General features: G+C 34.4%; 1 protein-coding gene across 4 annotated transcripts in view; it reads right to left on the bottom strand.

The window, feature by feature from the left end:
* The window catches only part of LOC114481283 (calcium-activated potassium channel subunit alpha-1-like), a 106,885-nt gene that overhangs the window by 70,331 nt on the left and 22,371 nt on the right, over nt 1-14,183 (bottom strand). For all 4 annotated transcript variants that reach the window (XM_028475976.1, XM_028475975.1, XM_028475977.1 and 1 more), the window contains exon 3: nt 1,264-1,325. In XM_028475976.1, the coding sequence (XP_028331777.1) occupies nt 1,264-1,325 (62 nt within the window). The remainder of the gene's footprint in view (nt 1-1,263; nt 1,326-14,183) is intronic.

Raw genomic sequence — 14,183 nt, 5'->3', positions numbered from 1 at the left:
AAAGGCTAAAGAATGAGGTCAAAGGTCATCGTTTATCAGGTGAGGAACGGTTCTTAAGAAGCACAGATGGTATCAGCGAAGACGAAACTCTACCTGAGCGTGTTCTACGGGATCAAATTAAGGTCATAAAGAGTTTGTGTGTGTAAAAAAAAAATGTGTGTGTAAAAAAAAACCGTGTATTTGTAAAAGACATTTTTTAGTCTGCCAAAAAAAATTGTGTGAAATTTAATTTAATTTGAATTTTTTTTCATTTTATTTAGTTAAATAGGGAAAGTACATGTTAATGAAAATATAACATATGTAAATATGTCAGATTATAGCCATAGGCTAATCTGACATATTTAAAATCTTTTTTTACAAATACAAATAATATTTTCACACACAGATCTTTTTTACGCACACAAAATCTTTATTTTTTATTCTTTATCTAATACTATAATTATATGACTTTATACTTAATGATCCTGTTAATAAAATACATCCTCACTCAGAACAACTTTTTTTAAGACAAACATTTAATTTCAACCTAATCTAAATCTAACAAAAACACAACCATGTACGTAGACAAAGAGACAAAACAGATATAATCACCAGACAGTGAGATTAACTCTAAAAAAACTACTTATTAATAAGATAAAGCAGACACAGTAAACCCTAAATGATAAATATGAATAAATTAATCACTAATTTTGTATTGTTTTAAATCAGCAGTAAATGTTATCTTTAATTCTAAATTATAAAGGTAAAACATCTTCTAATTAAAAGAATACTGTTAGATATAAACGTATAAACATATAATTTGTGTATATCTTTATCTCTGGTTCTAAACATGAGAGGATCTAAAAACTCTAACAGAACATTTGCTTAAAAAAAACAAAACATTCTCATGTCACTGTTTGAACTTCACTCCCAGGGACACGCCCACCCACACGGTGTCGTTTACTCAACATCTTAATGACACTTCCTGTCCAAAGTAACCTTACACTGTGGCACATGTAACTAAAAGCATCTTCCTCTTCCTAACGATTGATGGCGATTGTTTCTGAACAGGAACTTTGGACTTTCCTTTCCTTTGTTTTAGAGCAGAGCAGCAGAACTGGCAACCCTCCACCAAACATTTACCAAAGCAAGCATTCAAACTATTTGACTAAAGTATTTAGAATGTTTATGTACTGGGACCAAAATAAAGCAATAAAAGGGATTTTCTGCAGTAGAACCATCATAATTAATGTAAAGTATATTATATTAAAGCAGAAAACTTACTCAGAGGAATCAATGAAGTAAATGACAAGAGCTCCGATGCTGAGCGCAAACACAAGCACCACCTGGAGAGAAGAAAGAAAGACACAATCACTAAGGTTGAAGATGTATTTTCTAATATTATATCTAAGATTGCTATGTGATAAATTATAATGAATATTCAACAGGTTTTTGTACCTTTTATCATTTGTTTAATTCATTGTTATTAAATACTGCTGTTATTCTCCATAAGAAAAACACTTAAAAACATACTATGGATTATAAAAACATCCTATTGTAGTTATTTTTATATTATATTCTGATTCTGATTCAAAAACACAATATTATTCACTTTAGTTTTGATTCAACGTATATTTGAATTTTTAAAATAATCAGTGCAAATGTAAAAGTTTGCATTATAAACATCTACCAAATATTTAATAATTCAATAATGCATATCAACCAACTGTGTTAAATAAACAAAAGGCAAATAAAAAGCAACATGTAAAGAATAAAAAGTTGACTCTACTTAAAAAATGAGCAAATTCACTGCCATGAAAAACTAATTTATGTTTATTTGGATTAATTAGATTTGATTAAATTCATTAAATCTAATTGATCTCTAAGTAAACATAAATTATAAGTCAATATAAATTTGCATATTTTTTAAGTACAGTGAATTTATGATTATTTACAGTATAGTGTGGTTTTAAACTACACTTTCATTTTGTGCACAGAGTAAACAAACACGAGCTCAGTACTCGTTGTGAATTATCAGCAGAAGAGTGGGCGAGGTGACAGAGCTTTATGGTCACAGTGGAACCAAAAACCAGTGTTTCTATCGTACAGAACAGAACGTAGCGAAGCCATGACGACAGACGGTCAGAGCAGGACAGGAGGAGGTTTGTTGCTGGGCAATAAAACATGAGCGGACAAAAGAGGAGATGTCGGGTAACAGCTCCGACACTGATACATGAAGGTGAAACTTAAGCACCGATGCCAAGAAAACACAGGAACAAATCAAGATTAAGAGGATTGAGACCAGTAAACGTATTGTTGATGTGAAATATTATATATCTATCGTTTCTTTAACACACACTATACAGTAATTATATATCCTTTACCCTAAATAACCCTTATAATAAAATATATCCTTTCTCAGGTCAACTTTTGTGTCCTAATAATCCCTCCTATCTCCTTTCCTATCCACTTTTCCTTAACCCTGGAAGTGTTTAAGTGACGGCCATGATAAGGAGCAATCCAATTCTCTAAAAGCTAAGGAAAGGAGGTTCAATGCTTCCTTTATAACCTCCTTTAGCCTAAGAAACACTGATACATCCTTTACCAAAGGAGACAAGACAATGCTGACCCACAATTCATAGCGGCGACAACATTTAAAGGAACACACACACTCGAACGCTGACGAAAACTCACAATGACGTAAGTTACCAAGGCATTAATATGACTTGAACAACTTTAAAGAATCTAAAACCCATATTTTATTATATGTAAGACATATTATCAGATTATAACAGACATAAATAGTGATCAGAGACATTTTTATCCACATGTTTTATTCAACATAATTTATATTAGTGAGTGGAAGGTGACGTTCTCAATGTGACGTTCTTTTAGTTTCACTTTAGTTCCTCGTAGTCCGGTCGGCTCTTTTCCTTTGATTTACATTCAAACCGTGTGATTTATGAGAATATATCAGCGTAAAGTGTTATAAATGTGTTTTTAATCCATTTTAGGAAATGTTTTCACAACGGCGGACGTCACTAACCTTTGCAGTCGTCTGATTATTACGTCACCGAGTGGAAGTGCGTCTGATTGTCAAAACAAACGTGATCACCTGTTCCTAACTCCTCTCCTAACACCTTTCCTTAAACCTGTGGCGTCATCCACGGGGTGAAGGAAACGTGGATAGGAAAGGAGATAGGAGGGAATATTAGGACGCAGCCTAGGTCTGTTTTCTGATTTTAACTACAAGCTTTACATAAGTCATGAGAATTCAGACATAAACAACCTCCTAAACGGTCAGATTATCACTAAAGACCGTTTGAGAGTAAGAAAAAAAAAAAAACTCATATACATACCAAATAAATTAAATAAGCATACACCTTAGACCCCTAAATGATAAATAATAACTGATAAATCAATAATTTTGTACGTAATTTGTATTGCTATAAATCAGCAGTAAATCTCACCATTAATTAACTGTAATAATTGATTTCTAATTAAAGACTAGTGTTATAAAACTCAAATAACATGTGTGAGTGTCTTTATCTGCTAACAGCTAATGTTCAGACTGAATGATTCTCAGGTTTCAACACTAGAGTAACTTCATTCTGTCTAATGCACTTGGTTTTTGCAGTGGTTTGTATTATAATTAACTTTTTTTTAAAATAAAATATTGTATTCAGATTTTTTTTAATATTAATTTGCCAACCTTTACTGCTCACTCAGAGTTTAAAAAAAGCAAAGCAGCTCATTAATGATCAGTTTTATTGTGAACTCAGAGTCTTCGTTTTGTCTTTTTGCAGCGAGTGATGATGTGGAAAGTTCTCAACCCAGGAAACATCAGAACGGTTTGAGTCAGACTGCAGAACACATGTTTAATATCCAGATGATCAGCTGATCAGACATCCTACCTGGCTTTCATCCATTTAGATATGACACAAAGAAACCAATGGTCATGCATAATGAATGAGAACAGTCTAATTCATTTCCATGATGTGAAATTGTATTGCTAAACCACTGATGGCCTCATAATGACAAAAAGCTCCTTCGTGCATTTTTAATCGTCTTTTTTCTCTCTGAAAGGCAGGAAATCTCGTTATGCTTCCGAGCGTCCGTAAACAATGTTGAGGCAGAAAAACTAAAACTAATGTCACAAAGTGAAGCAGCTCCAGTAAAAAAACAAAAAAAAACACAACACGCCACAAATGGGTTTGCAAATGAGGTGACAGAAGATGATGCCAATGCTCATCATTCATCTCAGCCACTGGATAATGATGCATCACATCTGGATCTTCAACCGCCTTCAGCATTTTGACAACAGATGGCTCCGCCCACAAGGGGTGCACACGACGAGCTGCTACTCACAATGAGGCTGAATAATAAGCAGACGACTCTGACATTAGCATTCATGAGTCTCACCAACAGACACAGAACGTCATGTTGACGCCAATTAGGAAAAAGGAATGAGTTGATTTTTCAGGAAGAGAAAATGTCACATTTACCTCAGGTCATTAAAAAAGAAAACATTTTTCAGTTATAGCAGGGTTAGCACCAAGAAAAAACTCATAATAATGTCACAGCACGCTTAGCTGTTCTTTAGTAAGACACAATTATTAAATAATGTAGGTTGTATTCATATTCTGCTTTTAACTGCTTCCATATGTACAGTATACTGTATGTGCCCTGGATTCTGCAACTAAACAAAAGAATTACAGATTGTACTAATGTTTCTTTCAGTTAAAAACTGAAATAAATTATAATTGTTTTGCCTTTCAGAATTATTATTATTATTGTTTTAAAGTGGCTAAGCTTGAATGGTGAATATTAAAATGTAAAAAGACTTTCTTTAGTGGCATATGAATATTGATTTATTTTATTTATTGGTTTATTTAATATGGACAGTGTACATTAATATCAATACAGAAAATGTACCAGATTTAGCCATGTATTGTTCAATTGTCACCCTAAAAGAATACAAAATTACAGGAAATATACAATAAAATACACTGTGAAAAATGCAACTACGTACATAATAACATATCACACTTTAATCTGTTCTTTACAAAGTGTAGGTGTTGCTCCCTATAGGACAGAGGTAGGGAACTTTTATCACAGCGGGGCCAAAAAAAATGTGTTTTTTTGATCAGAGGGTCACATGATCAACGTTCATGTCAGCATTAGAATAATGAGTGATCTCAGCATTAATACAGGAAAGAATAAAGAGTTTTTCTGTCATTTTGTGTATGTTTGTTGTTGTCTGGCTCATTGTGAAACATTTTGTGTATTTCTGTTGTCTTTTTGTGTATTTTTCCTGTAAAATATATGTTTTTTGGAGTCATATTGTGTATTTGTGTATGTCATTTTGCGTTTTTTGGAGTAATTTTTGTGCATTTCTGTTGTCATTTTGCTTGTTAGTGCTGTGGGTTTGCAGAGTTATTTTTCATGTTTTTCTTGTCTTTTTGTGTACTTTTGTTGTCATTTTCTGTAATTTTATATATTTTTCGGAGTCATTTTGTTCATTTTTATAGTCGTTCTGTGTGTTTTTGGAGTTCTTTCTGTGTTCTTATCTTGTCTTTTACTGTATTTTCCCACAATGTTCTAATTATTTGTATTTTTTAATGTATTCTTGCTTTTGCTTTGTGTATTTTTCTGTCATTTTGTACATTTACTTTGGGGGCCGCATAAAATTAGATCGAGGGCCACATGTGGCCCCCGGGCGGCCAGTTGCCTTTGTCTGCTGTCCCATTGTGATCAATAAGTCAACTTTACCATTTCATTTTGATTTCATCTTCTGAGCCCCTTATCAAGCCTATACACATGCAGAGAGAACATGCAAACTCAGCTCAGAAAATAAAATATTCACGTACGTACAGTATATAAGCCACTGTGTCCCTTCAGAATCACTAAAGTTTTCCTCACCAAGCGACCATCGCTAACTTTACAGAACATTCTGACCTCTGCAGTCATTTTCTGAGAGATGTACGGTGCGTGTGAGAACACAGGTCATCTCAGATAATCAGAAATCCACCAGCAAACATAAAACAACCCACTCACAGTGTTTTATTCCTTCAGCAGCGTGACTCACCAACAGGAACTGCACCACAGAGGAGCTTTTTATTTAGCTTTAAAAATGAAAAAAAGCGACAAGGCTGAAATCTTTGGATTAAATAGTATTTTTCACAGTATGTGTTTTCAGAAGAGAGTTATAAAACAAGGACTATTTTCAGTCTGAGAACAGATAATCACCCTATTTATGACAGATGTCAGAAATCAGCCTCTGGCAGCCAGTGAAAAAAAACAAATATTAAATGTATTTACTTTGCAATCATCAAGGTTTAGTGAAAATGTCTGATTTAAGTCATGGTTAGCATCAGATTATGTACACTACTCTACAAAATAGATAATACTAATAGTCTAAACCAGGGGTACTCAACCTTGGGGTCAGGACCCCATTTGTGGTCATGAGACTCTGGGAGGGGGTTGCCAGATGCCTTCAAGAAACTAAGAATTTTTTTTTTTTTTTTTTTTTTTTTTTAACAATGTGAGCCTATTTTGCCTATTTCTACCTTTTTCTGCAACTATAACAAACATTTTATCCCATTCTCATCACTATTATTTGCCATATTTTTGCTCCTTTTAATGCATTTTTGCTACATTACTCTCATTTCTGACACTTCTCCAGCAGATTTCTATATCTTTTCTGCACATTATTTTCACTTTACGGACATGTTCAGCACTTATAAACCCTTTCCACCACTTTTACACCTAATGTCACATATGTTGACTTAATTATTGTCACTTTTAACCTCTTTTCACCATAATTCATGTTTATTTTTGCCAATTCAGCCACATTCACAATGATTCATGCCCATTATTTGCCAGTTTAAACTTATTTTTCCTTAATTTTGTCTGCCGTTTTGACATTCATTTTTATTGTACACTTCCCTTAGACCTTTTCCACACATACATGCTAACGTTCTTGGTGTTATTGACAGATTGGACCTTTAAGAAGCAGCTGTGCTGGAGTTGAAACCAGGTCTGCTCCGGCTGTGCATCCTTCACACTGATGTCTGCAGCGACAGGCGAATACACAGCCAGCATACTAATGGCTACGCTAGTTGGATGATGCTAAAGCTTGGAAACTTCCTCAAGAAGAGAGAAAACAGAAGTAATCACTAAGTTAGAACTTAGACATTGTCTTTATAGATTTATGTTCAGATGAAATCACTGTTAAATAAACTCTGACTTTAAACTCTTAAACTTGATAGATTTGGTAGATTAAGTTATATGCACTAATGTAAAGATGCATAAATGCATCTGGAATAAAGGTATTAAAAGATGCTGCATTTGCATAAATTACTGAAAATGTCAGATATATACATTTTAATGAGAGCCTGTGGTCCTGATTCTAGACTGTTCTGACAAAGGTTCATAACTTATAGATGGATTTACCCACATTGCTTCATGTTTTTGTGTCTGTATCTGCTGTTGATGAGGTGTGTAGATCAGCAGGTTGAACGGTGACGTGTTTCCTAGCAACAGCGGTCAACTTCTGTTGTGAGAGATCCTTGGAGGAATCAGGATCACACTCGAGGGGAAATGGAATGGATCCTAAAGCTTGTGTCTATTTCTGTGTCTGGTGTGAACATGGTAAACAGCCACAGGTATGATTAGTGTGTGTGTGTGTGTGTGTGTGTGTGTGTGTGTGTGTGTGTGTGTGTGTGTGTGTGTGTGTGTGTGTGTGTGTGTGTGTGTGTGCGTTACAAGAGGGAAAACTGTATGATTAGCATTAATTAGCATTGATATGAATCACAGATTGTTGATGAAATGTATTACTGAACAGGTGACACCATGGATAACGTGTTTCAAATTAAACTAAAAACTGGAAATCTCAGTTTGTCAGGAAGTGACGATGGTTCTACAAACAGCTCCTTGTTTGATATGAAGGTGATAAAAATAAACAAGATCTGAAAGCACGAGCTGCCATTAAAATCAATGGTTGGTGGTTTAAACTCCTATTGACACACATGGAAACAGCTGGACTCAAGACGTCACAGAAAACCAAACTTTGGGTTCAGGATGGAGATCTAGGAAGAACTAGACATGGTTATTGAAAAGAACGTATTCAGAAAAGATCTAATCATTTGTTTTATGGCATTTGTGTCAAACTATGTTACGTACAAATCTTTTTCCAACAGTTTCGTAGTCTTTTTAAAGCTCACCTTAATCAAATGTTTTAAATTCCAGGAAGTATTAGAGCAAACGTCTTAAAATATAGAGCTAAAATGTAGAGCTGTATTTCTCATTGTATTCCAGGTCAAAGGTCAGACCTTTATCTAAAGGATGACCCAGATTGGGTTAAAACCAGGTAGTTGATCATATCAGGATACGTAATAGACAGAAGATTCTCTAGGTCGTCATTGATCTAACTCATATAGATCTGTACCACCAATAAACTCTATAACTTTAACAAATATCATGACCAAGTCCTTCCCTGTATGTTTATACATCTAGAACGTATTTGAGGAGCTTTTCTGTGGTTTCAGACATTTATCCATCACAGTGTTTACCTCTGAGTGCCTCCAATATGGCCGCACATCCAGGTTACTGCCCAGAACGTGACGTAGGTAAAAACCCTCTATAGAAAGATTTGTTTATAATTTTTAAAATGAATAAAAACTTTACAATGATAAGATATAAAGCATTATGTATATTATCTACAATGTTTCATCTCCTTGGTAGATATTACATGCAGTCATGAATATATCTATAGAGCTGAAAACAAAATGTTCTTTTATTCGAAGGACATTAACAATTTTCTGGCTTTTTATAAAACATATGCTGCAGTTTTAATGGTTTTGTAATAACTTGAGGAATATACTGTAGCAGCTTAATTGAGAAGATATTTTTTTCTAATCAGGTGAACTTTTCTCTCCCATATAGAAACTACATCTTCATTTTCTCTTCTGTGAATCTGATCTGATTTAAATAGCTGATCACACGTGTGTTTTCTCACCTTGCTGGAGTCACGTGCCGTGTCTCACCTCTGATCTACACCTAATGTCTGTGATGAATGCTGCCACACACAGTCTGCTTCTAATGTGCATTTTTCTTTCATTTAATTAGTGAAGTTAAGCAGAACCTCATTTCATCAATAAACCAAGTCTTACAAAGTGTTAATGTCATTGATAAATTAATATTCATCCATAAATCTCATCAAAGTTTTCTTCAACCCTTAACAACAAACAACTGCAAGATGACTCATAGCGTGGGGAAAAAAGGAAGTATGCTCCGTCAATACAATAAGAATTATATGAAAATAATGTTAAAAGCTTACATTTCCCTAAGGACAACAAGGACAAAATGTGACAAAATGAGAAGAAATTGTTCCCATTCACAGACTAATTACATTTTTACTTTGACTGCCTGAAAAGGTGTGATTTGCTGTATCTAGTCTGGTAAATATTACATTTGTCATTACAAATATTCATTAAAAAAAAACGTAAACCCATCCAAGCTCAGGTCTGAACCAGAACAAAGAGGTCAGAACACATTACACTGGCTCCCAGTCAGCCTCAGAGGAGACTGTAAAGTTCTGCTGCTGGTTATAAATGTGTGAATGGGTTTGGTCCAGAATACATCAGTGAGATGTTAGTCAGGTATGAACCCAGCAGGTCTCTGAGATCTATGGACACAGGTCAGATAGTGGAGCCCAGAGCTCACAGTAACCATGGTGATGCTGTGTTTAGTTGTTATGCTGCAAAGAAGTGGAACAAACTGCAGCAGAGCTGAAGTCAGCATCACATGTGAACATTTTTAAATCAAAGTTAAAGGAACTTTTTTTCTCTACTGTATATGATTGTTTGATTTTTGGTCATGTTGTTGATGTCATGTGTTTGTTGATGATTTTAAATGTGTTTGTTGATGATTTTAAATGTGTTTGTTGATGATTTTAAATGTGTTTGTTGATGCTTTTAAATGTTCTTATTGATTTTAAACTGTTTTCTGTTGCACTTTTTGATCATGTAAAGCACATTGCGTTGCCTTGTGTATGAAATGCCTTACCTTACTAGTTTGTTTGGCGGCCTTGGGCAATGTAAATAATATATATAATATAATATAATGAGTCAGTTCGTAGTTTACTCTGGGTCGCTCGATGACTCATTTTTTTAGCCTTGATGACTGTTTTTTGTGTTAAATATAAAATACTGAATAACTCCTTCGTGAACACACTTTCTTTCAAATAATACACCTACACAGGTTCCTTTACTGTTCAGCAAAGCCAGCAGATCCCCTACAGATCCATTGTGATCTATAGAATTAGACCAGAAAGGCTTTACATTGACCTCCATATATCATTCAATAAAAGTCCTTGGTTGTGCATCATTAATACCTGCAGAGTTACAATGGCCTCCACCTCTCACTCTCACTGTGAACACTCAGCTATTATAAAAGACAACATGATTCATTGGACTTTTTTATATATATTATTATTGCTTTGTTGTCCGGTTTTGACACTTTTAGGAGTGGACAAGGTTCAACCTGGACAGATGAGTGCTTTGCAGCTTTTAAAACCAACACACAGCAAAGTGTGATGCACTTAATGCTGACTCACTTCTATAAGCACCAGCAGATGAAGCTACAATAACTATGTAAATCATATAAAATCTGGCTACTCATGAACTTCTTTCCTTTCGATCACTTTTAACAGGAAGTAAACACTGTTGATAGGGAACACTCACTACAGCTGCAGCTTTATGGGATACTCTGACCTCGTCAACATGACTCAGCATAAAACTCACACAAACCCCATTTTAGAATCACAAATGTTGGCGTTGTTCCCTTTACTTGTCCATGATCATAATGTTATGGCAGAGTGTGTAATAAAGCACAGACACTTTTATATGCTGTCCCTGTAGAGTGTATAAGTCAGCAAATAAATCACAAATAAATGACTAATACTACAAACTAAGTTGGTATTTTTAAGGGTTTGAGTTTATGTAACAAAACCCTGCTTTTTTTTATTTTTTAGCAAAACAAAAAATCCTCTTTTTTGTGGGTCATTGAGGCGTGTGCGGCAGCATCATTTATTTTATTTATCTTATTTATTTTATTTATTTTAATCTACTTTATTTCAGTTTCACTTTAATTCTATTTAACATAGCTTTTTATCATAATTTAATACATTTTTATCAAAACAATTACTGCATACTGTATACTGTATACTGTATACTGCATACTGTATACTGCATACTGTATACTGCATGCTGTATACTGTATACTGCATACTGTATACTGTATACTGTATACTGCATACTGTATACTGCATGCTGTATACTGTATACTGCATGCTGTATACTGTATACTGTATACTGTATACTGCATGCTGTATACTGTATACTGTATACTGCATAGCCACTTCCTCTGTTGCCGTGACATTTGAACACATGTAAAACCACTGGATTTAAGGGATTTCTCATCATCTTGTCAATAAAAGCAGATTATTCCTTTGTCTCCCTTTGCTGGTGTTGAGCTGCAGCAGCTTTCACATTATTAGGGATCCTCCAAGTATTACTGCAGCCCCACAGAGATAAACATGCTCTTTGGTAATAACACTGTCACTCTCAAATCTAAATGCATTCCCTTTTTTGCAGGTTTTGCAGAATGTGCTGCTACACGACTATGTTCACAGTTCAGATTAGTTTTCTTTGTCAACAATTCGGGAATTTGCAAACTGAAGTTTAGTCTGACATTTAGGAGACCTTTACAATTAAAGTGTCCAGACACATTCAATTCTCTAATGAATGTACGACACAAATGCAAAGGTTAGTAAACTACAGGAATAATCCATAGGCCAGATTAAAATTATTAATTAATTAAAGTTATATTAGATTTGCTGCATGAAACTCCTCTTATTTATTTGACTTTTGGAATAGAAGAACTAAAGCTCATGCATTTAAACCTACAATCATATAAACCTGTCTAATTTTACTGTTTATTTCCCCAATAATAAAACCATCTGATTCATGTACAAAGAATCTAGCTTTTAGATCAATACCACCAGTATTCAGTGGAACTATAACAATAACAAAGCAAACAGTGAGGAGTTCCTCATTCATCCTCCTTAGGACACTTTGTCAGCAGCTCCATTACAAACTAACACTTTCTGTGGTATTACAGAAATCCTCACAGGACTTCTTCACATAAAACATAACAGACTGTTTGACAGGAAAACTCAAAACAATGCAGATTTACTACCAACAACAGCCAATCACGTGTACGCCCCGACGGAGAAAAAGAGTCACGCTCGCTTTAAGGTTGTTTAATGATTCACAATATTCTGTTTAAATACTACACTGTAATGGAAAATTATCATTAAGATCATCTTTATTTGTCACACAAGGGGAAATTTGAACAGTTCCAGCAGCAGATAAATAAAATAAAATAAAATAAAATAAAATAAAATAAAATAAAATAAAATAAAATAAAATCCTTATGGTTGACAACATTTGAGACACTTCTTTTATTTTAAATTATACCTTAAAATATCTGATGTACTTCAGACTGAACAACAGGGTGGGGGTCAATTAAAACTTTCAGTTACAATTACGTTGTCAATTACCCATGTTAAATAACAATTCAGTTATGATTACAGTGACCAGCATTTTTTTTCCAATTACAATTAAGTTACAATTATTTTTTATTCTCAGATAGTCAGTTATAATTACGTTCTCAATTACTAAAGTTCAAATTACAATTAATCACAATTACTGAGCCTTAAACAAATAACTTAATAAAAGCTAACTGTTAGCATCTCTAATGCTAAAGGGTCCCAAATCAGCTGTAAAATACACTAAAAACTAATATCTATCATTTTTTTCCCTATATATTGATTATCTTGTTAAGCTTCCTAATCAATAAAAATATAGGTTTTATTATTTTTTTTTAATGGTAAAATGTGGGAAAGCTTGATCTGAAACATATTTTATTAATCGTTAACTACATGTGTGTAGAACTGGCAATTACAATTACAAAGTCAAATATCTGAACTAAATTATAATTTAATTGAGGATTACGACAGCAGCAGATTTTTTAAATCCTAATTATAATTAAGCCCAACCCTGCTAAACACACGTTAGGTGCACATGGTGCGTTATTTTGGTCAGAGGAGGTGGAGGTTGATGGCATTATAATTCCTAACGTTGTTTAAGCAAACACCCTCTAGTGTGGAAAGCAGAGGGTCAAAAATAACCAGAGAACTTTGCAAAACACGCACGCTTCATTTGTGTTGATTCGTCACCTCATAAGAGCCCCTCCCCTTTTTGCTTATAATGACGTGCATGAAGTACGAGATGGAATGGAGTGGTGGTCAACAGACGCTGCAGTGAGCGCCACAGAGGAAAGTTTTTATTAATGTTGTCTGAAATAAGCAGCTCACTCCTGAGAGGTGGAGGTTTGCCCATGTGGGGGGGGGGGGGGGGGGGGGGGGGGTGCAGGGTTGGCACACTGTGATTCACTCTGCTAATCAACATCAACACACCAGGTTCTAATCTGTGGTGCTTGGTGAACCTCTGGACACACAGCAGGCACAAACCAGCTCCTGCAGGTTCCATCAAGAAGTCCCAAAAAACAGAAACAAAAATTCAAAATCAAAATTATTCTGTCAAAAAGTCATTTCAAATGAACAGTTTATGTGAACGAGGCCAGGGCAATAAAACCATAATGATGATATATATTGTAACGTAATCAAGAACTCCATCAGAAAAAACCTGGAAACAACCACTGACCCAGAGCCGCAAGGCATTCTGGGGGATGTAGGCAGAGGAACAGCATTAGCCTCACCAGAAATAAAACGCTTGTTTTTCATATGCTTTTTTTTTTATAAATGAGGAAATAAATGCCAAGTTTCCCCTGATAATATTTTCTTAATTTCATACTCTGCTGTTTGTTTCTACCTCAGGTATGCGCTGATTTATTATTTACAAAATACGTTGCACATTTTGTTTGATTTAGCATTTATTTAATGTCTACATTTTTCACGTAGTTTTGTTGAGCTCGTTTTAAATGTTAAAGATTACGCTTAAAATAAAAGTAGTTAAAATTGGCCTTTTTTTCCTTCTGGTCCTTATTTTGAATAATTATCGATATCAACTGATATGGAACATTTACATCGTGATACATTTTTCAGGCATATCGCCCAG

Source organism: Gouania willdenowi, chromosome 19 (genome assembly GCF_900634775.1).
Source record: "Gouania willdenowi chromosome 19, fGouWil2.1, whole genome shotgun sequence".
Lineage (NCBI taxonomy): Eukaryota > Metazoa > Chordata > Actinopteri > Blenniiformes > Gobiesocidae > Gouania > Gouania willdenowi.
The sequence above is the reverse complement of the archived record's forward strand: the minus strand, read 5'-3'. Positions and strand labels throughout refer to the sequence as shown.